Genomic DNA, 27,720 nt, shown 5'->3' on the forward strand with positions numbered 1-27,720 from the left:
TATAGGTTAGTTATTTTATTCCCCCCTCACTATTTTTTAGGGTGAGGGGGGTAGGTAGGGGGTAACTTTTTGGGGGGGTGGGGGGGTGGGTGGATAGGGGCTTGGGGACCCCTAGTCACCTTTGATGGGGGGGGGTTGTTTTAGGGCCCCCACCCGCCGCCCAGAACAGTAGGTTTCCCCCCCTCATTTTTATGGCCTCCACCCAACGCTCATGGGTGGGGGCGGGGAGGACAGTAGGTCCCCCTCCATTGTGACTTATGGCCCCCACCCAACTCTCACGGGTGGGGGCCGGGGGGGAGGAAAGTAGGTTCCCCCCCTCATTATTTTTATGGCCCCCATCCAACGCTCACGGGTGGGGGCGGGGGGAGGACAGTAGGTCCCCCCCCACCATTCTTATATAGGGCCCCCACCCGCCGCGCAGGGGTGAGGGCGGGGGGTGGACAATACGCAGGGGTGGGGGCAGGACAGTAGGGGTTAGGCCAATAGTTTTTTGGGTAGAAAGAGAAAGAATGGCCAAATAATAATATATACAGGAGGACAGACGAGGGGGTAACCCTAGTTGAATTGGTGAGAAGAAGAGAGGAGACGTCTGTCACTCACCTAAATAGGTGTATATACCAACAAGGTAGGGAGGTAGTCAAAAGGTAATAATACTTTATTAATAATAAAAACACAGTGCAGAGACTAGAGCACGAACACAAAAATAATAAATAATAATCAATCCACCCTATCCTTTGCTCCTAGTCTAATCCAGTGTAATGGACAGTGGCAATAGGAAGGGAAGAGCGAGTATAGGGGAAAGGGGAGGGGGAAATGGGTGAACGAAACTAGGCTAAGTGGAATATACAGTGCCTAGAGGAAAAAACTCATTTCAATTACTACAATGTACTGATAGCGCAATATGGTAATTGACCACTAGGGGTCACTAAAGAGTTAACTTCAAATCTAGTTAGCTTGCTTCATTGACACAATTGTCCATTACACTGGATTAGACTAGGAGCAAAGGATAGGGTGGATTGATTATTATTTATTATTTTTGTGTTCGTGCTCTAGTCTCTGCACTGTGTTTTTATTATTAATAAAGTATTATTACCTTTTGACTACCTCCCTACCTTGTTGGTATATACACCTATTTAGGTGAGTGACAGACGTCTCCTCTCTTCTTCTCACCAATAGTTTTTTGGTTTTTTTTATGTGTGTTTTTATTTTTTACAGTGAGCAGCCACAGGCTGCTCACTGCTTACTAGACATGCCCCTACTCTCGGTATAGGGAGTAGGGGCATATTATTAACTAATACTAAGTAATTTTTACTTAGTATTAGTAAATGTGGCTGAAAGACCAATTTAGGTATTTCAGCCTTTTAGTAGATAGCTCCCTAATACCGTGGGAATTATCTACCAAGCGGCTGCAAGATGCAGCCACAGCAATGAATAGGATCGGAATAGGATCGGAAAAATTCCGATCCGAACAAAGTCCCGAATTGCGTTCTAACACGAATGGAGAAACTGTTTTGCCGGCGTTCTGTCTAAGTGACAGGAAGCATCGTGGGAACAGGGAGGAAAGCTAAGGATCATGGGAAAATTGCTGTGACCACCGGAAACGAAGCACACTTTGCTCCTCCGCTGGTCACCGCTGGTCACTGCGTAGGAAACCTCCAGAAGAGAAATAGTCCCTACTTTTTCTTAAGATTTAAAGAAAACTATAGCAGATAGAAGAAAAGAAGAACAGATCTTGAGAGAGGGAGAGAAGAGGAATCGATTGGGGAAAGGTAAGTTCGGCATGACAGTACCGCTTTAATATCCTTTTTTCTAACGATTGCCGTGTGGGATGCAAATGTACATCTTTTAGATCTGGAAAAAAAATTATTTGTTTATATGGGTCTGCTAATGGGACTTCTTCTATAGCTTTTACAATGTTATCTTTTATGTTATGCAATGAATACATCTCTTGGTGGATCTTCTGTTGATGATGGGAATCAAAGAATGCTCATTTGTGATGGATTCAGCAATTCTACTTATCCTCAAATTGTTCCTTTTGGAACGATCTTCCAGGTCTGCGATTTTCTGATCCATGGACTCCATTTTTTTTTCCTGTTGGTAATTTTTCATCTTTGTAATTCTGTATTTAAACTCCAGTTGTGTCACTTTTTCTTCGACTCTTGATTCTAAAGTCACTAAATCTTTCTTACGATCTTGTATATTAAGTTGTATTTCCTGCTTAATCTTCTGAAACTGTAGATCGAGTGCAATAGTTGATTGATGTTGAAGCTGATTCTTACTCTATAAAAATGGATTTTTCCTTTGCTATCTCCTCAATTTCTAGAGGATTTTTCTCTTCTGGGTCATTTTGGATTGATTTCTCCAGTTCTATATTAGTGGAATGTGGTAGAAAAAAAGGATAAACACTTTTCAGTCTTGGTGTCTTTTTTATGGGAATTTTTTTTTCTTTATTTTTTTTTTCATTCAGAGGTTTTATTAAGGTCATGCAATAGTTACAGGTGGGTGTGATCACACAGATGTCCGAGTACAGTGACATGAAGTTCAGTATGGTATACAATGCAATAACAGGTTGAGAGCGTACCGTGCATACATAGTAAATTACATGTCTAACATCGGTTGCTAAGAGAGGTTTGTTCAGTTGATAAGATATTGATGAGGTTATGTTATTTAGTGGGGTCAAGTTGTGGTTCGCAGCCCTCGCGAGCCGCGAGGTTGGTCTTTCAATGAGGTTTCGATGAGGCCGCCTGGGGCCTAGCGTTCAGGGGCGGGGGGGGGGGCGGTTGTCGGGGACCTTGCTGCGTCCGGTACGTGGGGGGGGGGGGAGAGAGGCAGTCTGTTCGTTAGCGTGTGGTGGGGGGGCCGTCTCTGGGGTGTTGTCACGTGTGTGTGTGTTGGGTGGCGTAGTTGTGTCTCCGGGGGTTAGTGGAGTTGTGTGTGTCCTTCCTATGTCCCGGGGGATAAGGTGGGGGGGAAGTGTGTGTGTATCTTGGTGCGTCGGTTCTCGTGTGCAATTACTTGTTTCGGCGTTGCTTCGTCTCTGGCGGGCTGTGTGTGGTCAGAGCCAGCCTGAGGAGGGCGGGGGAAAAGTAGGGGGGAAAAGGGTAAGGAGGGGTGGATGGGTTTAAGGTGAGCAGTGTAAGGAGTGGCGGGGTGTGGGTGGAGTAGGGGGGGTCCAGGTCCCGGTCCCACTCCAGCTCTCCCCGCCCCCGGCCCAGGGTCGGCGGTCGGGGCGTAGGCAAGCCATCTTAGCCAGTGGTACCAGGTGTCGTGATATCTCTGTATACGTCCCGCCGCCGAGAGGACGAGTTCCTCAATACATCTGATGTCCTCCACTCTGGTCATCCACTCTCTCATCGTCGGGGCCGTGGTACGTTTCCAGCATCTCGGAATGAGGCTTCGGGTAGCGTTTAGTATGTGCGGTATCACTGATTTTTTGAATTTGTTCATGGGGATTGGGGTCAGTTGGAGGAGGTAGGTTTCAGGTGTGAGTTGTAGGTTTGCTTCCGTTACGGTCTCCAGGGTTGTGTGGATTTCTTTCCAGAAGGGTTTGATGAGTGGGCAGGTCCCCCAAATATGGAAGAGTGTTCCCAATTCTCTCCCCCATCTCCAGCATTTCGGTTCGCGGGTGGCTTTCATAACCGATAGTTTCTCTGGTGTGTTGTACCAGTGTGAGAGCATTTTATATCCTGCTTCCTGGAATTTCGTGGCTATGGAGGCCTTATGTATAAGTGTGAACACAGTAGTCCATTGTTCCCCGGTGAGTACGTGTCCTTGGTCTTTTTCCCAGTATCTAGTGAAGTATGGGAGAGGTGCATCGTTGGGGGGTGTGATTTGTAGGCGGTAGAGGAAGGAGATTGCGTGCGGTGGGGACGGGGGGTTTGAGCAAGTTGCCTCAAAGGTAGAGAGTGTCCGTGATGCTGAGTTCAGCCCAGGTATGTTCTTCAGGAATCTGGTCAATTGGTGGTGTCTGAAGCGAAGTGGCCAGTTATGTGGGTTGTTCGGAACCAGGTCTCCCAGAGGCGTGATCGTGCCTTGTTTGTATATGTCATTTATCCTACAAGGGTACGGCAGTCCCAATGTCGTGGTATAGCGAGGATCCTCCGCCGGAGGGAATCTTGGGTTGTGTGATATGGGGCACAGAGGCGAGAGCTCTGGGGCAAGGTCTTTGTGCGGCGCTATGTGTCTCCAGACTTTCATGGTGGCACATAGGGTTGGGTGTCGTTTCGGTAGTTCGCCGGTCATGGCCTTAGGTAGCCAAGGGAGAAGAGATAGAGGTATTTGTGAGAAACTTGCTTCTATCGGAATCCAGAGTTTGTCTTTTGGGTTGTGCGTCCATTCTATCAGGCGCTGGAGGTGGACGGCCCGTCGATATTTAGCCAGGTCTGGTAGTCCTAGTCCCCGTGCTGCTTGGGTTTTGTGAGGGTGGCGAAGTTCAGTCTTGCTCTTTTGCGATACCAGACATAGTCTGTCATTATCTGTCTGGTTTGCGTGAAAAAGGTTTTGGGGATGTGTATTTGTAGGGTTTGTAGGAGATATAAAAGACGTGGGAGTATGTTCATTTTAAGTACGTTGATCCTCCCTAACCATGTGATGTGAGGGAGTTGCCAGGAGTTTAGATCCTTTTTTATCCGGTCGAGGAGAGGCGGAAGGTGTCCGAGAGGTCCGCCGATAGCCAAGTCCCCAGGTATTTGATTGCCTCAGAGCACCAGTGGAGTGGGAAGTCTTTTTGCCGTGTGGTTACCAATGCTCGGGGGCATCCTACATTAAGGATTTCCGATTTTGTGAAGTTTATTTTTAGGTTCGACAGTGTGCCGTAAATGTCGAATTGACGCAGTAGCTCTCTGAGGGAAGATGCTGGGTTGGTGATAGTGAATAGGAGATCGTCCGCATATGCAGATACTTTGCTGTCTCCCCAGCTGCCTCTGATCCCAGTGATGTCGGGCTGAGTTCGAATGGCGTTAAGGAATGGTTCCAGGCTGATGACGAAGAGCAGGGGCGATAGTGGGCATCCCTGTCTTGTGCCGTTTCTAATCTCAAATGGGTCAGAGAGGATTCCGTTTACTTGTACTCGGGTAGCTGGGTTGGTGTATAGGACCGATATCCATGCCATCATGTGTGGTCCCATCCCGAGGTGTTCAAGTGTGGTCATCAGGAAGGACCAGTCCACCCTGTCAAACGCCTTTTCCGCGTCTGTTGAAACCAGCAGGGTGGGCGATGAGTCCCTCCTTGCTGCGTGGATCAGATTGAGTGCCTTGATGGTGTTGTCTCTGGCTTCTCGTCCCTCAACAAATCCCACCAGGGTGGATGAGGTCTGGCAATAAGGGTTGGATGCGCAGGGCCAGGATCTTGGCAAATAGCTTAAGATCGGCGTTTAGAAGGGATATCGGACGGTAGCTAGTGCAGGAGGATGGGTCCTTTCCTTCTTTCGGTATTACCACAACATGGGCTAGGAGCGTGTTGGGGTCCAGGGAGCTTCCGTTTTGGATGGAGTTATATAGGGTAAGCATATGGGGAGTGAAGACATCCGCGAGCATCTTATAGTATTTCGCCGGGTATCCATCTGGTCCTGGGCTCTTTCCTTGTTTGGCCAGTTTTATGGCTAAGCGTATTTCTTCACTCGTGATATCTTCCTCCAGTGTGGATATGGCCTGAGGCGTAAGCTTGGAAGTCAAGTTCTGCGCGATATATGCTTTCTGGCGTGCTGTGAAGGTCTCCTCTGCCGTGTTCGCGCGTGAGTTGTTCGGAGGTATGCCGTACAGGGAGGAGTAGTATTGTTGGAAACCTTCGGCTAGGGGTGTCCCTGTCGAGGAGATCTTTTGTACGTGACTCTTGAGCCTCTGCGTCCTCAGTGCCCTTGCAAGCAGTTTGCCGCTTTTGTTTCCAAATTCGTTGAATGTTTTCTTTGTAAGTTGGAACTGGATTTGAATCTTTGATTGGAGGCATGAGTTGAGTTTCGCTCTGGCCTCCAGAAGTTGTTTGTGGGTGGCGTCGTGAAGGGTGTGTTTGTGTGTTGCTTCCAGTTGGGCTATCCGGGTGACAAGGTGTGTGATTTCTTGTGCGCGTGAATTTTTCAGGCGGGTGCCATGTTTGATAAGGATCCCTCTAATGACAAACTTATGTGCTTCCCAGATGGTGGGTTGTGTGGATTCAGGTGGCTTATTGGTGAGGAAGAAGTGCTCTAGGGCGTTACGTATTTCTGTCTGAATTAGTGGGTCCTCTAGGAGGGATTCATTTAACTTCCACGTCCATTGCGATCTGAAGGGTTTGGGATTTTCGATGGTAAGGATCACTGGTGCGTGGTCTGACCAAGTCATGGGCATTATGCGGGCCGCTATCAGTGTGTCTAGGTCCCTGTGTTGGGTGAAAAAGTAATCCAGTCTCGAGTAGGATCTGTGTGGTGTCGAATAATAGGTATAGTCCCTATCTGCATGGTGGAGGATGCGCCAGGAGTCTGCAAACTGGTGGGTCGAGAGGAAAGTCCTTATGCCCCTAAAGACATGGTCCGGTATCGTAGACGTGCCTTTCGATGTGTCCATTCTAGGGTCCAGGGGGGCATTGAAGTCCCCTCCAAGTATAACGGTGCCTTCTCCGAATGTTTCCAGAGTTCTAAGGGCAGCGGCCAGGAACGTTCTTTGGCCCTTATTTGGGAGGTACAGGTTCGCAAGTGTAATTTTGGAGTCGCCTATTACCCCTTTGAGGAAGAGGTATCTGCCTTCCGTGTCCTTTTCTTCCGCTTCCAAGTGGAACTGCTGAAAATAGTATGGCCACACCCTTGGATTAAGTCAAGGGATTGTGTGCGAAGTAGCCGATGGGGTAATGTTTGTTGGAGAACTTTGGGGCCTGGGGTGTATGGAAGTGGGTTTCCTGGAAGAAGGCGATCGACACTCCCAGCGCCTTCATCTCTCGTAGCACTCTGGCCCGTTTATGTGGGGAGTTGAGGCCCCTCGCGTTGATCGTGTAGAGGTGGATACCAGTCTTGTCGTTTCTGCCGGCGCCAGGGGCGCAGAGAGCGGGAGGGGGCGAGCTCATTTCGTGGAGCTACGTCCGGGCCGAAGCTGTTGGCGGGGTAGGGAGGGCAGGGGGAGGTATAGGCAGGTGGAAGTATCTGGGTTCTAGGAAGGTAGGGAGGGAAGGGAGGGAGAGGGGGAGCATATGTCAAAGAAGTGAATGGTGTGGAGTAACTCCTATGGGTGTTGTCGGGTCGCCGGGGCGACGGTAGTTAGGGGTAGTGTGCCGCTGGTAGGTGGGAGTCTAGGGACGTTGTCCCCAGTGTCCACCTCACAGGTCGCTGGCAGTAAACCCGTGGGGTTGGTGGCGCCAGGGGGAGGGTGGGTCGCCCTCTAGTGACTTCTTGTTGGACGGTGTGTCACAGTTGGTCCACTTCCAAACCTAGCTGCTTCCTAGTTTTGGTGCTTAAAGGATTGTGGCACCCATGTAGGGCGGGGCCGTGGGAGAGGCCTATGATTTGTGTGAGCGGGCTTCCATGTTTGCCCCCTCGTATCATGAGGTATGCGTGGTGAGAGAATTCTAGGGGGTTTAAGGGAGAACATCATGCAAGGTATAAACACTCTGCATATAACATCAAAGAGAACATTTGTAAAATTCAAAACATTTTTAAAACAATGTGACCGTGCCCGTATGACGTTGGGGTCATCCTGTGGTGTGTGTCGTTAGGTTGCGTTATGTGGGTCACCCGAGGCCTAGAGGTACCCATCCCGGGGAGAGAAAACGAATAAATAAATAATAAAATTAAAAAAAAAATGCTATCTGGAGTACATCCCGGGTTTAGCTGGGGTTGTCTCAATGAAGCCGAAATGCCCTCCGTGTGGGGAATCTCGTATCTTGCTCGGTTATGCGTAAGTCAGTGAGTGACCAGTGGTGGTTGGTGTCCTTGTGGGGCGGCAGTTTCGTACGGTCAGTCGGGGAGTTCGTTAGAGTGTGTAACTGAGTGATCCAGTTCAACTAGGGTGCTCGTCTTGGGTTCAGATTCCTAAGTCCTGGCGGCAGTCTGACTGTTCATCCGGTCATGTTTAGTCTTTGTCATCTGAGTGTCCCTGTGGGTTGTGTTTAGTGCTCTCCAGTGGCTGGCAGTCTCAGTGTCTTGGGGCAAGTACTTATCACAGATCACATATCGCCTATTCAAATTTAGTTTAGCATTTACAGTCCGTTTATAGGAGTATAGACAAATATACAGTTGTAACACAGATTTAACATTGCAATCATCCCTGTTCCCTTTATTTCTAGTTTGTCACCAGTGTGTGGTGTGTAGCAATTTGTCATGTAGGTGCGAGGGTGAGTGTGTCTCAGGAGATGGTGTGTGAGTGTTGTCATTGTGTGTGCAGTCATGTGGTGTTGTATCTGAGGGGGTAAAATTGTATTCACTCATTCTATTACAGCACAAATCTTCCCCCTTGTTTTCGTTCAGGTACGGTATCAAGGTGTTCAGTCTTTATGGTTTGCGGATGGGGGGCTCCAAAAAATGGGGATGGTGGAGCATGTTCGGAAAGGGGCAGTTTTCCAGCCCATCGTGGGGAGGCGAATCCAGACTCGTGTCGGACGGTTCATGTGTGAGGTGGTGAGTATGACTTAGACGTTCGGTGGGCTAGTCGGCCTTCATGGTGATGAAGCATGTTTGCCCGTAGGGAGCTGAATGATCCTCGGGGATGGTCATAAGTTGTCTTCCAGGCGTGTTGCCGTTGCGCTCAGTCCCTTGGTGAGCAAGTCGTGACCAGAAGGTCAGCAGGAGAGGAGGAGGAAGAGTAAAGAGAGAAAAAACAAACAAACACATAAAACAGTCCAACTGGGGCTGCTTCTCTGTCTTTGTTATTACTTTTCTCCCCCAGTGGTAAAAGAGAAGAGGAGAGGGCCAGGGAGGGTACCCGTTCCTTATGCCCCCACTGTACAGGTGTATGTGCGGTAGTAATTAGGCTTGATGGTTTGCAGGGGTTGTGTGTGCCATCTTTGGTGTAAAGCCTCTGGATGAGGAATTTCTACGGTTGTGTCTCAGGCTGGTTGGGTCCTTCGGGTCACAGGTTCAAGGTAGGTGCTGGTCGACTTGGGGAGGTAGATGGGCAGTACCCTCTCTATTCCTCCGGTTCCGCTTGCTGGAGAGGAGCAAAGTCGGTGTTCGGTCCCTGCTGGATGTCGCGGCGGTTTGGTCTGCCTGTGGCGCGTTCGTTTACCGGGCAGTTGGTCCAGTCTAAGATGGGGGTTTGTGGGAGGTCCAGGACCTCCTGGAACGTCTGGACATCCTGAGGTGTCCGGATTGTGGCTTCAGTGTTGCCTCGGAGGGCCGTGAGGGCAAATGGGAATTGCCAGCGGTAGCGGATTTGGGCCTCCTGCATGGCGGCGGTTATGGGTCGCAGCGCTCTTCGGGCCTGCAGCGTTAGGTGGGAGAGGTCATTGTACAGTTCGACCGTCTGCCCTTCGTGTCTCCAGGACCTTTCCATCCGGGCTTTCCGCATAATATCCTCTTTAATTTGGAAGTCTGGGATGTGACAGATTATGTCCCTGGGAGGGGCGCCTGGGGGTGGTCTAGGCCTTAGTGCTCTGTGTGCTCTGTCAATGGGGATGCGTGCTTCCCTAGGCCGGCCCATGATACGGTTAAATAGTGGTATCAGGATGGCCCTCGTGTCTTCTGGGGTGTCTGTTTCCCTGCAGCCCCTTACCCTTATGTTGTGTCTGCGGCTGCGGTTGTCCAGGTCCTCTACATGGAGGCGCAGATCTTGGATCTGTTTGGCGTGTTCTTTTGTGGTTGTGACCGCGGGGCAGTGCAAGTAAGGGCCTTGTGATTCCAGGGCTTGCACCCTGGTCTCCAGCGCTGTGAGGGAGGTGCCTAGGGCTGAGATCTCTGTTCGCAGCGTGTTTTTTACCTCTTCCAGCAGAGAGTGAAAGTCCTTTTTTTGGCAGGGATGCAAAAAGGGCGTACCAGTCCGGTGCCGGTGGGTTAGGCATGCTGTTGCCAGTGGCGGGGCTTTCTTCCGACAGCGTGGAGCTCGGTGAGGCGGGCGCCATATTGGAGGCCTCATCCTGCGTGAGGAAGTCGCCTGGAGTTTGCAGGTAACTACTGATCGAGGGGTGCAGGTTGTTCCCTTGCGTTCTCTGTGTGGAGGGGGTCATTTGGGCTCACTTGGTGAGTCCCATGGGTGCCGGTTTGCGCTGTTTAGCAGTGCTTTAATGCAGCCGGGAGCGGAGCGAGAGAATTAGGCGGCCATTCTCGTCCGGCGCCAAGCCACGCCCCCTCCCCCTTTTTTCTATTCCATCTCTGTCTATCGTTCCTTTTCCATTCGTTTCCTTTTTTTTTTCCTCTTTTGCCCTTTCTTTGTAATTAATACCTTCCTTTCTTTTTATGGCAAAGTAAGAATTTAAAAAATCCTCCCCAATTACCAAACACCTTTTTAGCAGCAAAAATCAAGAGGAAATAATTATTTAGATATTATATTCAGTTAACATTTGCAGTTTGAATTAATATTCCTCTTTATTTTTCAGATCATTCTGATCCCACGCTAAGGTTCAAAATATTCCTTTTGACTCTAAACGGTTACTGCAAAGTACATCACTAAAAATGATTTTGATTTTTATTATTTTTAATGCGCTATGTAGGCATACACCCAAACAACTAGCCGGCTTTAAAGAAAGTACTGTTACCTCTGCTAACTTCACATCTAGGTAATTCAATCACTGTGCTCCTAATGCCTATGTCACGCTACAACTAAGATACACACGCATAACCTAAAGAACAACTAGTTCTGTTCTATGCATGTCTAGCCTAGCAAGTTATACTACAAACATGATGACTAATCATACGATATTTTCATGTAAATATAAAAAAATGTGCCGTCTAAGCTGCCACGCTTTGTAATGGAAATACTTGTAGAAGCTGTCGTGGCTCTGCACACGAAAACTAAAGAACTTAAAAAAAAAGCCAGAAAAAATGCCTATTACCACTACACTTGATACAAGCTAGCTGAAAAATGATCCCACGCAAAGGTTCAAAATATGCCTTTTGAAATACCCTGGGATGTCTTCTTTAAGAAATAGTATGCATTTATGGTGTAGCTGGTATTTGTAGCCTGCTCAAGTGCTCCAAAGTGGGACATGGACGCATCAAAACCCTCCATGAAAATTCACACTTAAAAACCTGAACTTGTCACGTCTCTTTCACAGCATGTAAATCTGTATGTGTAGGTTTTCACTGTTTGAAAATTAGTCTTCATGTATTTTTCTGCCCAATGCAGCCGTTTCTGCTTGTGAGCATTGGTTAGTGGTGGCCGAATAGAAGGTTTATGCACAGTTGCAAGACTCTGGAGGACTCTACACCTTGATGTCTGTGGGACTCCAGAGGCACCAGCAGCTTCAAATATCTGTTTGCTGCTATGTAATGGTATTTTAGCAGCTGCTCTCTTGATCCGATGCATGGATCTGGCAGAAATCTTCCTCAATGTGCCTTTATCTGCACGAACCAGTCTGTGCTCTGAATCAGCCACAAATCTCTTAATAGTGCGATGATCACGCTTACGTTTTCGTGAAATATCTAATGTTTTCATACCTCGTCCAAGGCATTGAACTATTTCATTCTTTTTGGCAGCAGAGAGATCCTTTTTCTTCCCCATATTGCATGAAAATGGTGCTCTGCTTAATAATGTGGAACACCCTCCTTTAGTAGTTTTTACTTAAAGTGGGCTCACCTGGCAATCTAATCATCACAGGTGTCCGAGATTGTTTTCAGTGTTCAAAAGAGCCCTGAGACACAATGCCATCCATGAGTTAAACTGAAAAACAAAATATTTAATCTTTGTGACACTTAAATAGAATTTGCATAATAATTTGGAACAGGGTGTATGTGTTTGTATGTGTGTCTGTCAAAGAGTGTGCGTGTTTGTCAGTGAGAGTGTATGTCAAAGAGTGTGTGTTAGTGTGTGTGTGTGTGTGTGTCTATCAAAGAGTTTGTGTATCTGTGTCAAGTTTTGTGTATGTGTCACTGTGTGCATCTAAGTGTGTGTGTTTGTGCCAGTATGTATCAGTGTGTTTGTAAGTCTGTGTGTGTGTGTGTGTGTGTCAGTGTGTACCTGTGGGTTTAAGTGTGTGTATCTGAGTGTTTGAGAGTGTGTTTATCTGAGTGTTTGAGAGTGTGTGTGTGTGTGTGTATTTGTGAGTCAAGATGTGTGTATCTGTGTGCCAGTGTGTGTGTATATATCTGTGTGTCAGATACATATACACACTGACACAGAGATACACACACTGGCGCATTCAAACACAGATACACACACCTTGACACACAGATACATACATACATACACACACACACACAGATACACAATGTGTGTCAAGGTGTGTGTATCTGTGTGCCACTATCTGCCAGTGTGTGTGTGTGTGTGTGTGTGTATCTGTGTGTCAGATATACAACTGGCACATATATACACACCTTGACATACACAGGCACATTTAAAACAAAAACAAACAAAAAAAACAGGGGGGGGGGGCACCACGGTGTTGATACACTATGTCAAAGGGTTCCACAGGATAAATTAATTGGGAACCCCTGACCTAAGGTATTAAACTTGGGGTATTTTGACTCTTTTCATGCAACCATTTTACCACCAACCAAATCATTTTTTTTTTTAAATAAAAATTTGTGTTTTTTTAACACATATAGCAAGAATAATAATACATGTACGGAGAACTGTAAGGGTTACTGCCAAAGAACACCCCAAAATCTCCTGAGTACAGTGATACCCCCCCCATCTATAGGTGTGTTGGGTTCTCTGGGGGCTAAAAGACCTTATTTGGAGGGTGCGCATTCCAGTTTCCCAACTTGGAATTTTCACAGCTGGTCATCATGCACCCAGGTCCTATTTGGGACATTTGTGAAGCCGGCCAATGTAATTTTCCCCCATCAAACCATATATTTTTGAAAAGTAGACACCTTAGGGTATTTCTAATGGTGGTATTTTACCACTTTCCAGGGCACTAATTCTACCACCAGTCTTTGTCAACCTTTTGGGTAGTCATTTTTTTTGTGTTATTTTTCTCCCACATTGTACTTTAGGCATGGATTCTCAGTTCCTGTTATGTGTTATTGACAAAGAACACCCCAATATGTGTTACATGTCCAGAGTAAAACAGTGCCCCCAATGTACAGGTTTTATGGGTTTTTGCACACTTACAGGGGTCAAAAATGTAGGGCTTTTCCCTTTTCCACGTTTTGCCCATTGAAATTTGCCAGATTGGTTTGCTGGGCCTATGTTGCCTTTGAGAACATACAGCAGCCCAGGAATGAAAATTAACCCCATTATGGCATAGTGTACTAGGTCAGACCCATTTCCACAGTAACTGGACGGCACACAGTTCCAGGGTACAACTCTGACAATGTCAGGGGGTCTCCGTCCAACACAACACAATCTCATGCAAGAGGGGGCTGGGGAACAGATAGTATCTCCCAGAACGGGAGGTGGCTAACAGGACACAGGGACACGCATGAGTACAGTTTACATACATGGGGGTTAACTTTGGGGCTTAGCCCCCCGGGACAGGAAGGGGGTAGAGGGTTACATTAACCTAGGACCCCTGCAAAAAAGCGGGGTGGTCGGATGTAGAGAGCCGGAGATATCAACGTCAAAGTTCTGGGGCTCAAGGCTCTGTACATCCCCAAAATTAGTTCCATGGTGTTGCTTGGTTTAATCCGGCGAATTCAAAATTCGCGCCTAAACCAAACAACAACCAATCAGCCGAAAGGGCGCAAACCAAATCTCGCCAATCAGCATTAGGGGGAGGAAGGATTTTCGCCGCCCAATCCGAAGAAAGGGTGCGAAACTCTGTTGCACCAATCGGTGCTGGGGGAGGAGAGCGGTTTCGCGGCCCAATCAGAAGATAGGGCGCCAAAGCCGATGTCACCAATCCGCTGAAAGGCGCAAAACTTATTTGCGTCAATACACGCCTTGGAACGAGAGGGGTTCGCCGCCCAATCAGACGGAATGGCGCGAAACCTTGTTTGAACAAGCGCTCCTTCTCAGTTTGGTCGCCCGCTCCCTGCGCTTTACTCTTGCCAACCAAGCAGGAAAATGGCGCAAACCCAGTTTGAATGGGCGCTCCTTCTCCCATTGGTTGGCACCGACTTTCATGCGGCCAGCGGGAACCCTGTGACCGTGAGACCAACTCGCAGCCTCAGAGACTCCCTGCTGGTGCGCGTCCCTCTCTCGGGTGCATACCCACACTCAGGTATCCGCCGGAGAGAACGTTCGCCTGGGTAGCCACGAGCCTAGCCTCGTAGCACCCAGGTTTGAGAGTGGCAAGTGATTATAGCTCCGTTAGGAGCAGGTAGGATGACCCCTGATACCGGGATCAAAGACAGTGTACGCAGGCCGGTTCGGGAGTCAAATGCTCCCCCGGTGGGCATTGGGTGATACGAACCAGCGGCCACCCGGGAGAAGCACACGCCGCTCGTTCCCTTGCGGTCTGCGGTTTTCACACCTCGTTAGTGAGGTGTAAACATTCTAAGTAAACGTTCTAAATGAAGCGCCCTGTACGCCGGAGCACCCCCGGGTGGTCAAAAGGTATTTTGCAGGGTTTTACAGAACTACAGAAAGGGAATGGTTAAACAGGGGAAACACATTCTAGGAGGGCACACCCACACACATAAAACAAGGCAATTCACAGTTAGGCAGCGGTCCTGCCACACATACCATTTAAGCACAGTAATCGTGGGATTACTGTGCTTAATTGGCCAGCAAACTCGCCTGACCTGAACCCCATAGAGAATCTATGGGGCATTGCCAAGACAAAGATGAGAGACATGAGACCGAACAATGCAGAAGAGCTGAAGGCCGCTATTGAAGCATCCTGGTCTTCCATAACACCTCAGCAGTGCCACAGGCTGATAGCTTCCATGTCACGCCGCCTTGAGGCAGTCATTTCTGTAAATTGGGCCCAAACCAAGTACTGAGTCCACATGCATGCTTATACTTTTCAGAGGTCCGATATTGTTCTATGTACACTCTTTGTTTTATTGATTGCATGTAATATTCTAATTTACTGAGATTGTGGATTTGGGGTTTTCATGAGCAGTAAGCCATAATCATCGCACTTATGACAAATCACGGCTTGAACTATCTGGCTTTGCATGTAATGCGTCTATCTCATATACGATTATCCCCTTTTACGTTGCATTACTGAAATAAATGAACTTTTGCACGATATTCAAATTTTTCGAGTATCACCTGTATTTATACATACACACACATATACATACATACACATATGCACACTGTGACGAAGTGCCCTTCGCCACTTCTACCTGGAGAGGACTAACGGCTAGCCTCTTGCCTCATGACTATGGCCCCTCTCATCAGCCCATGCTGTAACTTTAACCCCATCGCGATTTGACTGTGGTTGTGGGATCTGAGCGCTGTTCGGATATGTAACGGCACCCCCAGGCATAAAAAGGGGTTGAAAGCCATTTAGTAGATCTTTCCCTTCCAGAGACACAGGCAGCTACTGTAGACACCAATCCACCGAACCGGAGAAGCATATCAATGCTCTCAAACATACCAATGCTGTAAACAGCCGAATAGGAAAAACCATACGAATAGGTTTACACTCCTAGCAGTCAAACTGGACCAGCATACAATAAATCCCCCAAGAACGAGACAAGGCTCCGTTTTGAGGGTCTAGCAGGAACAGAGAGCGCTGTGGGTTTATTGTTCTTTTATACACATTAGTACCACCCACAGGGTTTTGGAAAACAACCAATAAACACATACAATACACTCCCACACAAAATCCTCCCCTCTGCCTGTGATACAATTACCTTACACAATGGGTAATTATCACAGGCAGAGAAATACAGTTTTTCCACATTATTCATAACATTAAACGTATGCATCCCAGGGGCGGAGCCTGACCGGGGAGCCGACTAGACGCAAAATCTGTGAGCTCCCGATCCCGGTCCTGATTTACAGCGGAAAACGGGGGGAAAATCCCAAACCCTAAACCCCAACTTACCTTACTCGACGACACCAAAGCTGGGGAGCAGAATGATATCCCACACACTCGGAAAGACCGCTGGATCGGTAGATCAGAGGCTTGGGGCCTACACAACGCAGTGCAGGGGAGAGGCGGCCGCTCTCCCAGCCCTTCAAAGCGTGCGGCACCTGAAGTATCGGGCCTCCCCTCCCCCCCCAGGACCGGTGGGGGTTAACCCGGTCCAATCACCCGCAACCTGTGAACCCACACAGCTAACTGGCAACCTAGAAACCCGCTTGAACAGGCTGATGGCAAACTTCTGGGCAAAGGTGGAAGCTAGACACACAGCTACACAGCAGCAGCCGCGGACGGGCAAGAACACGCCAAGGTCCCAAGTAAGCAACAGCCGGAGGGGCACGGGGAAGCTCCCAGGCATTAACCCGACGGCACAACCCACGACCCCCCACAAGAGCCAACTCGGGGTGAGGGCCCCAAGGGGCAAAGCCCAGACGCATCCCCCACGCAAGCAGAGGCGGAGGCCTGCGCATGGCACGCGGCGACGCACCACCACAGGCCTGGGTCCTACCTCAACAGGTATATACCCGGCCTCTTCACCACCCGCCCGCCGCACAGCCAGCACCGCTGAAAGAGATCCGAAGGGAAGAGGCGCTCAGCCACCAGACAAGCATCCAGCCAGCAACAACCTCTTACCACTGCCGGGACCGGAGGAGCCACAGCGGTCCAGCACCTCGCTAGCCTCTTGCTCCAAATCAGTAACCACGGCCTCCAGAATAGGTATCGGCTAGGCACATAGGGACTACCTCATCATATGGCATCCAGCCGTTGCCCACACTCACACCATGTGACCTGTGCGTCTGCCCGGACGCTATCCTGTATGGAAGCTGAACTTTGGACGTACCCTTCAAGTTTGGACTCCTATTTACCCCTAATAACTTTTTTTATTTTTTTTCTACGTGTATCTAGAATACTCACTAAGCCTCTGCTTTTATGTTAAGCCGCTGTGACCAAGCTATAGACCCAGCTGACCTTTCTTTTTGCAACAGGTCGTCTATTAGTAAACTGTAACACAAGATAGCAAGTCTTACACCAGCTTAATGTGTCTATCATCTAGACTAGCATGTTTTGATTGTATAGCCCAGCAAATGAAAATAGCGTTCAGGTTCATTAAGATCGTAGTACTATAAAAGCGTATTTACTTAGACTGTACTGTTTTCTCTTACTTTTTGTTTTTACTATAGAGCCTTCCATGTGATTTGCACACGAGACGTATTCTTACAATCACACATTTCCACAAGTATAGCAAGCCTATTATATCCCTAGACATGTTGAACAAGCCTGTTACCTATATGTTCAGTATTATTTTTCACTCAGTAATATTATTTTGTCTTAGAATTTGTGCTGATTCAGCGAATTGTTCAGCTTATGATTTCAAGCAGCGCACAGACAGGATGTGCTTCAACTAAGCATGCAACCCCCATATTACTTCAATAATTCCAGCTTGTTTATGCTAAATGTATAACCTGCCTCCCTTATCTCTTAGCTGACATGTTGGTTCCACTCTTGACAAATCTACATTAATATATAAAATGTGCAATGTTCTATTATGCCAAACAATTGTATCTAACATGTTGACCATCTCGCTTGCAATCGCTGTTGTGGCATTGCTTGTTGCTATGTACCTTTCCTGCACGAAAAAATAAAGAATATAAAAAAAAAAAGTATGCATCACATTCACATAAAACTTACATTTTCAGAATCAGCATACTCCAAATACGAACATATGTCATCCACATTGGTCCATTGGTTCAAAAGATAGATCGAAGTCCTTTGTGACCAAAGGAAGCATGGCTTTTCTGCCCAAAACCAGTTCCACAGAGTCTTCTATCTTGGAGATAATTGGGAAGTAATCCAATTATCTCCAAGGACAGAGGCAAAACTCCATTTAGCACATGGCAGTAAAAAGACAGTAAAATACAATAAAATACACAAGGTTACATTTATTACATAAAATACAGACATGCAACATATCCCCAGATAGCTTAGGTCTGAGCGCACATTATTACTGAATGGCTCTCAGACCACACACACATACAGTTCAATTGCCATGGAGCCAAAGTCTTTTATTACACGAATAGGCTCCATGGCATAGCTATCTGGGTTAAATGAGTTCATTCAGTAAATCTGAGAATCTACCGAACGCCAGAGCAGAAATACATGAATAGACCTTTCTGCATAGGAAAATAAAGTATTTAAATGCCGGTGCATAGTCAAAAGGCAGCAGGCAGGCAACCAGGCTCCTCCAATGCACAGTGGTGAGATTGGTCTCGTCACAGGATATATTGAGCGCTCAGATCCAAGCTGGCACTCCGACTGAGTACCTCCGCCAATCGATGCTCCTAGTGCTTGCCAAGGACTCCAAGCACTCCAACCGACACCATCCGCACTGCAGACCCTACTTCCAGCGATGCAGCTGCGCCGGGGTCTCGCCGTCTCACCCACCCTGGATCCAGGCTAGGATCCAGCTTCCAGTGGGTGAACCTCTCCTAAATCCAGAGAGCAGGAACCAGGAACAAAACAAGCTCTTGCAAGCACCGACTCTGGGGAGTATGTGATTATAGAAATCCCCAGAGTGTAGTTATCCCATCCCCCAAGCATGAGCCAAGGCTTCAAGAAAGGGTCAAGCAGTTCTGTTTAATTGGCACCAAAGGGCTTTCTTTTGTGGAGGTCTTACACATACAGGACCGCACACAGGGTTTTGAAGAACAAACCAATCAATACATTTCAACACAGCTAAACACTCCCATTCATACCAGCAGAAATCATCCCCTCTGCCTGTGATATAATTACCTCAACACAATAGACTAACTTAATTATCACAGGCAGAAAATATACAGTTTTACACAATATTCATAACTTTAAAAGTATACATCACATTCACATTTCAGAATCAACATACTCCAAATACAAACATACTCAAAAATCAGGCAATTCCTTCCATTGGTTTAAAAGTTAGGTCGAAGTCCTTTGTGATCAATGCAAGCATGGCTTTTCCTGCCCAAACCAGTTTCACAGAGTTAGGCTGTGTGAGAAGTGGCTTAACTGGGTGCGGTAAGCAAACTATCTCCAGGTACAGAAAATATCCCTATTCACAACAACAGCAAAAATACACAAAAATACATCATTCCTACAGAACCCCCACATTCAACCTATCCCCAGATAGCTTGGATCTTAGCGCTCAATATATCCGAACAGCGCTCAGATCCCACAAACACAGTCAAATCGCCATGGGGTTAAAGTTACAGCATGGGCTGATGAGAGGGGCCATAGTCATGAGGCAAGAGGCTAGCCGTTAGTCCTCTCCAGGTAGAAGTGGCGAAGGGCACTTCGTCACAGTGTGCATATGTGTATGTATGTATATGTGTGTGTGTGTGTGTGTGCGCGCGTGCGTGTGTGTATGTATGTATATATACAGGTGATACTCGAAAAATTTGAATATCGTGCAAAAGTTCATCTAGTCCTCTCCAGGTAGAAGTGGCAAAGGGCACTTAGTGTCACACTCACACACACACACACACTAGGATTTTTTGCTACTTTTATGCAAACCACAACGGAGGCGGGTCTAGCCATGGCAAAACTGGTACGGAGTGGGAAAAAAGGGGAGTAAAAACACATTTCTCATGCGATCAGTGGAGACTGATAACTAAACAATCACTGACAGGAACACACTCTCTGACTGAGATACACACTGACAGACACTTTTTATCACACACCCACAAATTGCTTTTTTTATTTAAATCCACCCAGCCTCTGGGAGAGCTGAGTAGATCTTTCCCTGGCGTCCAGTGGGGTTCCTATCTAATCTTCATGCAGTTCCTCTCTGCTCCCCTGCGCGCTCTCAGTAGTGAGGCTGGGGCTGTAGGAGCAAAGGGTAACTGCAGAAAGTTTACTGCTTCCTCGCAAGCCACCTCCATGCTCCCAGCTTCAAAGCTCCCTGTGGTGGAAGGCTTGTATATCCCAGGCGCCAGCGTGAAATTTCTAGTCGCCATGGCGACCAGGGATTTGTCGACCCTGTATATGTACACACATTTTATAACTACCCACCCTACTTTTGTCCATGGCCATCATGTGCCCCTCCCCCTTAAATATGAATACTGGAGACGCCACTGGTGACACCACCACAGGGGGCCTATACGGATGGTGAAGCTATAGCGTCAGGAAAAAAAAAAAAAAAAAGAGTGTTTTGAAGGCACTATAGTTTCCCTTTACTCTGATGTGACAAAAACATCTCAGGATTAGCTCATTTCTTACAGGTATGAGTAGAGGTTAAAACATTAAATCTACACTGTGGGACACATTAACTCTGAGATTGTGCTGACCTGGGTGTTTGGAAATGGTGCCGGAGGGTGTGTTGCCAGGACTCCTCGCTGTTATATAGTGGAGACTTCACTATCTCTATATAAAGCTCCTTAGCAAACGGCGGCACTGCCAAGGACGAGCCACTGCCCTCTGCCTGCTCACCATTAAACCTCTGGTGGGGGAAAAAGAATAAAACAAATGCAGAAAGTGAAAATGCTGAATTAGAAATGAAGAGAAATTATAAAACAGAATGGAAAAAATTACATATAAATACAATGTAGGTAATGCATACAAAGGGCGTCAATCACCATGGAAACCAGTAAATGCTGCAGGCACATTCCTTTTACGACTCTTCTCCTTTATATCTTTGCACACTTTATAGAACAGAGCACTTTTCATACAAAACATGAAAAAAAGAAAAAAAGGGAGGTTGAAAAACAGATACACAAATGGAAAAGCATTGGATTGGCGGAGATCATCAAGTTTGATGATCGCAGCCAAGAGAGAAGAGCATGAGTGGGGCCAGCCGCGACCAGAGAATCTGCGCTAGAAAAAGGTGATTAATGGGGGACTAGAGGACTAAAAAGCTATATAGAGCTATAGTATCAGGAAAACACATTTGTATTCCTGACACTATAGTGTAACTTTAAAAGGACACTACCAGCACCATAACCAGTGGGTGCCGTGGAACCCACTCATTGTAAGTATTCAAACAATTTGACAACTTCCAATGCAGGTCTTAGCTCAGGAAGCTCCAATGATGGTTCTCTAGAAGATGCAATGGAGCAGGCACAACCCAGGTAGGGTGTCAAACAATCATTTTAAATAGATTTTGTAAAATAATTTGACTACGTACAGGTTTGCAAGCTCACTATTGGCACTATAAATACTACAGTGATCTGCAAAGGTTAGAGTGCTTGGAGGGTTCCTTTGGGGGGAAAAAAAAAAAAAAAAAAAAATTGGTTATTTGGTTAAAATTTCACAAGTTGCATAAACTGTCTAGTGAATAATCTCCCAATGAGAGAGTTGGCCAAACTTATGAAAAATTTAGGAACCTGTCAGAAATATTCAAATTCAGCTATTTTATCCACTGATCAGTTCACTGAAAAACTTTGTCAGTGCAAGTAGAGATTGGGTAATGGAGAGACAAAGATCCTGCATGCTGGTAGAATCTGGATTTCCTAAAGGACCCTAGATTCGGGTAGAATCTGGGCATCGGAAAGTCTGGGACCCTAGATTCGGGTAGAATCTGGGCATCGGAAAGTCTGGGACCCTGCATTCGGGTAGAGTCTGGGCATCGGAAAGTCTGGGACCCTGCATTCGGGTAGAGTCTGGGCATCGGAAAGTCTGGGACCCTGCATTCGGGTAGAGTCTGGGCATCGGAAAGTCTGGGACCCTGCATTCGGGTAGAGTCTGGGCATCGGAAAGTCTGGGACCCTGCATTCGGGTAGAGTCTGGGCATCGGAAAGTCTGGGACCCTGCATTCGGGTAGAGTCTGGGCATCGGAAAGTCTGGGACCCTGCATTCGGGTAGAGTCTGGGCATCGGAAAGTCTGGGACCCTGCATTCGGGTAGAGTCTGGGCATCGGAAAGTCTGGGACCCTGCATTCGGGTACAATCTGGGCATCGGAAAGTCTGGGACCCTGCATTCGGGTACAATCTGGGCATCGGGAAGTCTGGGACCCTGCATTCGGGTACAATCTGGGCATCGGGAAGTCTGGGACCCTGCATTCGGGTACAATCTGGGCATCGGAAAGTCTGGGACCCTGCATTCGGGTACAATCTGGGCATCGGAAAGTCTGGGACCCTGCATTCGGGTACAATCTGGGCATCGGAAAGTCTGGGACCCTGCATTCGGGTACAATCTGGGCATCGGAAAGTCTGGGACCCTGCATTCGGGTACAATCTGGGCATCGGAAAGTCTGGGACCCTGCATTCGGGTACAATCTGGGCATCGGAAAGTCTGGGACCCTGCATTCGGGTACAATCTGGGCATCGGAAAGTCTGGGACCCTGCATTCGGGAAGAATCTGGGCATCGGAAAGTCTGGGACCCTGCATTCGGGTACAATCTGGGCATCGGAAAGTCTGGGACCCTGCATTCGGGTAGAATCTGGGCATCGGAAAGTCTGGGACCCCGCATGTGGAAGGAATCCTGGTATAAAAAAAGTTCTGGATCCTGCATTTTGTAGAATCTGGGTAGGGGAAATACCAACTCCTTGCATGTGGGGTATCAGACAGACAGAAATTCTGCATGTAGGCAGACGGGTATCAGACAGAGGGGAGCTGCTGTAGAGAGTGGGTACTAAACAGAGATAATGCATTCGGCAAACGTTTGCGGTCACTGAGACAGGCATCCTACATGCAGCTAGAGACTGGGTAATGACAGAGATAATGCGTGTGGGAACAGATTGGGAAACTGACAGATGGGAATCCTGTATACTGTGACAGCTGGGGTTTCTTGAAATTGAAGCTCACCTCTATTAAGACCTCGTTGAAATTTCCTCTTCCAGACGTTAAATTAAAAAGAAGCGTGGCAGATATGACGGCATAGACGCCTGAGTTGGGTACTGCGTTTGGCGTGCTCAGAAGATGGCTATACTTGTGAGGATGCCCCATCCAGAGCTCAGCAGCGGATATCATGGCCAGATGTCTTTTATCATTGTGAGGAAGCTCCTCAGAAAAAACCTTGGATGGTCCCGCAAATGGATCATTGGAGGACACATTCGGCTCTCGACCCACGCCGTCTCCTGGAACGGACACCCAGATCCATTCTTGGTGATAGAGACCCAGTTCTCGCAGCTCGCTTTTGCTCACCCACACGGTAGCCCCTCGGTCCACAGGGGGCCCAACTTCCTGCAGCCTCCCAGCACGTACCAAGGACTCCGCATCCACGGGGGCCACGCGAAGATGCAATGGACCACCAGCTCTAGCAAAACTGGACACAACAGGCGACATTAGGAATGGTAAATGGTCTCCAGCGGTGGGCAGTGAAGGAGGAAATGACTCTGTCTCACCACCATAGTCTAGGGGTCCTTCTGCACCCCCAAATCCCCTCTTCTCCCTCTGCTTGTGGCCCCCCAGCTCTGTGACACTCAGGCGGGTTTGGGGGCCTAGCAGCCCCTGCAGGGCCGGCCGGGTATCCAGTACTACAGCCCCGGGCAGCGGCTCTCCTCTCTGAACCAGGAGTGGCCCCTGTGGTAGGGGGGCCGCACGGTCACGAACCCCGAGAAGCACCCAGTCCAGTACAGGGGGGGGACTCAGGAGTAGGCGCCGGGGGGTCAGGGGTCCCCGAGTACGTACAAACAAAACCGGACCTCCGGGAACCCCAAAACTGCGTTCAGCAGGCATGGAAACCATTTCTTCCGGCATTTGCCGCCGGACATACACACCGACAGGAACACCTGAAGCCGCCATCTTTGTTGTGGGCAAGTTTCCCGAACAATTCAAATTGTATTAATTACCAGAAGATATCACAGGGGTAACTCATACACCAAATCTCAGCCACTGGGATCCCCATCCACCAAATCCCAGTCACTGTCCGCACATTGGGATCTCATCCACCAAATCCCAGTCACTGGGCTCTCATCCACCAAATCCCAGTCACTGGGATCTCATCCACCAAATCCCAGTCACTGGGATCTCATCCACCAAATCCCAGTCACTGTCCGCACATTGGGATCTCATCCACCAAATCCCAGTCACTGGGATCTCATCCACCAAATCCCACTCACTGGGATCTCATCCACCAAATCCCAGTACTGGGATCTCATCCACCAAATCCCAGTCACTGGGATCTCATCCACCAAATCCCAGTCACTGGGATCTCATCCACCAAATCCCAGTCACTGGGATCTCATCCACCAAATCCCAGTCACTGGGATCTCATCCACCAAATCCCAGTCACTGGGATCTCATCCACCAAATCCCACTCACTGGGATCTCATCCACCAAATCCCAGTACTGGGATCTCATCCACCAAATCCCAGTCACTGGGATCTCATCCACCAAATCCCAGTCACTGGGATCTCATCCACCAAATCCCACTCACTGGGATCTCATCCACCAAATCCCAGTCACTGGGATCTCATCCACCAAATCCCACTCACTGGGATCTCATCCACCAAATCCCAGTCACTGGGATCTCATCCACCAAATCCCAGTCACTGGGATCTCATCCACCAAATCCCAGTCACTGGGATCTCATCCACCAAATCCCAGTCACTGTCCGCACATTGGGATCTCATCCACCAAATCCCAGTCACTGTCCGCACATTGGGATCTCATCCACCAAATCCCAGTCACTGGGATCTCATCCACCAAATCCCAGTCACTGTCCGCACATTGGGATCTCATCCACCAAATCCCAGTCACTGGGATCTCATCCACCAAATCCCAGTCACTCGGATCTCATCCACCAAATCCCAGTCACTGGGATCTCATCCACCAAATCCCAGTCATTGGAATCTCATCCACCAAATCCCACTCACTGGGATCTCATCCACCAAATCCCACTCACTGGGATCTCATCCACCAAATCCCAGTCACTGGGATCTCATCCACCAAATCCCACTCACTGGGATCTCATCCACCAAATCCCAGTACTGGGATCTCATCCACCAAATCCCAGTACTGGGATCTCATCCACCAAATCCCAGTCACTGGGATCTCATCCACCAAATCCCAGTCACTGGGATCTCATCCACCAAATCTCACCCACTGGGATCTCATCCACCAAATCCCACTCACTGGGATCTCATCCACCAAATCCCAGTCACTGGGATCTCATCCACCAAATCCCAGTCACTGGGATCTCATCCACCAAATCCCAGTCACTGGGATCTCATCCACCAAATCCCAGTCACTGGGATCTCATCCACCAAATCCCACTCACTGGGATCTCATCCACCAAATCCCACTCACTGGGATCTCATCCACCAAATCCCAGTCACTGGGATCTCATCCACCAAATCTCACTCACTGGGATCTCATCCACCAAATCCCAGTCACTGGGATCTCATCCACCAAATCCCAGTCACTGGGATCTCATCCACCAAATCCCAGTCACTGGGATCTCATCCACCAAATCCCAGTCACTGGGATCTCATCCACCAAATCCCAGTCACTGTCCGCACATTGGGATCTCATCCACCAAATCCCAGTCACTGTCCGCACATTGGGATCTCATCCACCAAATCCCAGTCACTGTCCGCACATTGGGATCTCATCCACCAAATCCCAGTCACTGGGATCTCATCCACCAAATCCCAGTCACTGGGATCTCATCCACCAAATCCCAGTCACTGGAATCTCATCCACCAAATCCCACTCACTGGGATCTCATCCACCAAATCCCACTCACTGGGATCTCATCCACCAAATCCGTGGCGTGGTTTGCAGCCAGCCGAGCTGGACGTGTTCGGCTAGAGCTCCGCTGTAACCACGGTGCCAATAGCCTACAATTGCACTGACAAACCATAGAAAATATATATTGTGGTGGGGGAACTAGGATGGACAAAAGGGCCCCGAGGAAGCAGACCAAAAAGGTGACCGACTCGGCTACTACAGTCTCCGAGCTGTTTGCGGCCTCTCGTGCTATGCGCCTGAGCTCACAAGATGGCGGCCGGGACGGCCAAGGTATGCCACGATCACCTTCGAGCCCGGGTGGTAGCGCGGCATTGGGGGGAGCGGAACCCGAGGCTAGCCAAATCCTCACTAAATTGGCTGAAGTACGAACTTACCTGGCTGCCGAGATGGTCCGTAACACGGCCGAGGTCAAAGCAGAGATTCAGGCCTTGGGCGCTCGGACGACGACGCTGGAACACAGGGTGGAATCCACTGTGATCTCCCACAATGAGGCAGCTGCTCAAATTAATAGCCTGAAAACTCAGCTTCTTGCGGCTACGTCGGCGATTGAGGATCTAGGTAATAGATCACGGCGTAATAATGTTCGCCTCCGCGGCCTGCCGGAACGAGAAGGGGAGGGCTCCCTCGCCGAGACGGTCTTGGCTATATTCCGCCCGCTTCTCCCTGATATACCGGACCACCTCTGGCATATCGAAAGGGCACACCGAGCTCTCCGGGCTAGAAGAGCCGATGACAGACGGCCTCGGGATGCGATTATCAAATTTCTATCATTCCAAACTAAAGAGGCTGTTATGAGGTGTGGAAGGGGTCGCCCGATTGTGCACAACGGGGTGGAGATAGCCCTATTTCAGGATCTTACCCCTACAACCCTGCAGCGTCGGCGGGAATGACGCCCACTTACCGAACTCTTGCAGAAACACTCTATTCGGTACGCCTGGGGTCATCCCTTCCGTCTATTGGCATTCAAAGACGGCCGCACCAAAGTCCTTGCTCCTGATGGCGACCCGACTACCTTCCTAACTGACTTGGGGATCCAGGTTCCTCTTGGCTTTGCGGTGCCGGTGGCGGCGACGGAGGTCCTTGCACCTCTTCCACGCGACTGGCTTTCGACGGGCGAGTGACGAGGCCGGCTCCACGGCGGTGGCGGGAGGCCCGCTGTATATGATCCCGTGTGGTGAGCTTGTCCGGGAGGGTTCTTGTTGATTGGGAGGGTGGTGTTGGCCCCCCCCCCTATTATGTTTTAAAGCCCCCCTTTTTTCTGGCCCTCCGGAGGGGCTCCCACGGGTTGGCCATAATCCCCTCTGCGGGTGGGTTCTTTTTCTGGGGTGGGCTAGGGCTGTGAGGCTTCCCATCATCTCCCCATCCCACTAACGACATTACTTCTACCCCAGCCCTCTCGCACCCTTGGCGTGCAGACACGATCTGCAAACGGTTGATTTTCCTGAGAATGAACCGGCCCATTTTTCTTCCCCCTGCGGACTCAGTGAGACTTATAGCGGCAAACCGTTCCATTATTACCCTACATGTTACTTTACTCTGTCCCGAGCGGGGGGCGGCGGGCGGCGGGTGACGTACCCGGTAATTTGCTAGGGGCTTTTGTTACCCCTTGCCCTGCATTATGTTATGGTTGTTCCCCGTTACGGGTAATGCTATTGAGAATGCTAGCTTTCAGGATGGGGGGTGTGATGCATCGGATCACTTATTACCTTAGTTGAATCTATGCTGAACGGGACTCATAAGATGCGATTTATATGTTTAATTAACTCTATGTTTTGCTTTGCTTTATTTTTGTCTCTCTCTGCTCCCCCCCCCCCCCCCCCCCCCTCGACTAGATGGGCAGGGTGGGTAAAGCCTATATTACACTCCCTCTTAAGCCGGTCCACTGACGGTATGCTGGGGGACACTAATGAGATATGATGTCACTGGGGCTGGAGCTTTCTCCCGGGCCTGGAGCTTTGAATATACCTATATTCCCTATGTTCTATTAAACTCAATTGTTTCTGGCTGCACCTGAGCTTC

General features: G+C 48.7%; 1 protein-coding gene across 1 annotated transcript in view; it reads right to left on the reverse strand.

Annotated features, from left to right (window-relative positions):
* PEX6 (peroxisomal biogenesis factor 6) overlaps positions 1-23,703 on the reverse strand; it is a 203,806-nt gene extending 180,103 nt beyond the window's left edge. Inside the window, exons 1-2 of the mRNA XM_063444206.1 lie at positions 22,813-23,703; positions 20,358-20,509 (exon numbers count right to left, since the gene is read on the reverse strand). Coding sequence (XP_063300276.1) covers positions 20,358-20,509; positions 22,813-23,694 — 1,034 coding nt within the window. The 5' untranslated portion in view covers positions 23,695-23,703. The remainder of the gene's footprint in view (positions 1-20,357; positions 20,510-22,812) is intronic.
* Positions 23,704-27,720: the final 4,017 nt, after the last annotated feature.

The sequence above is a fragment of the Pelobates fuscus genome, chromosome 2 (genome assembly GCF_036172605.1).
Source record: "Pelobates fuscus isolate aPelFus1 chromosome 2, aPelFus1.pri, whole genome shotgun sequence".
NCBI lineage: Eukaryota > Metazoa > Chordata > Amphibia > Anura > Pelobatidae > Pelobates > Pelobates fuscus.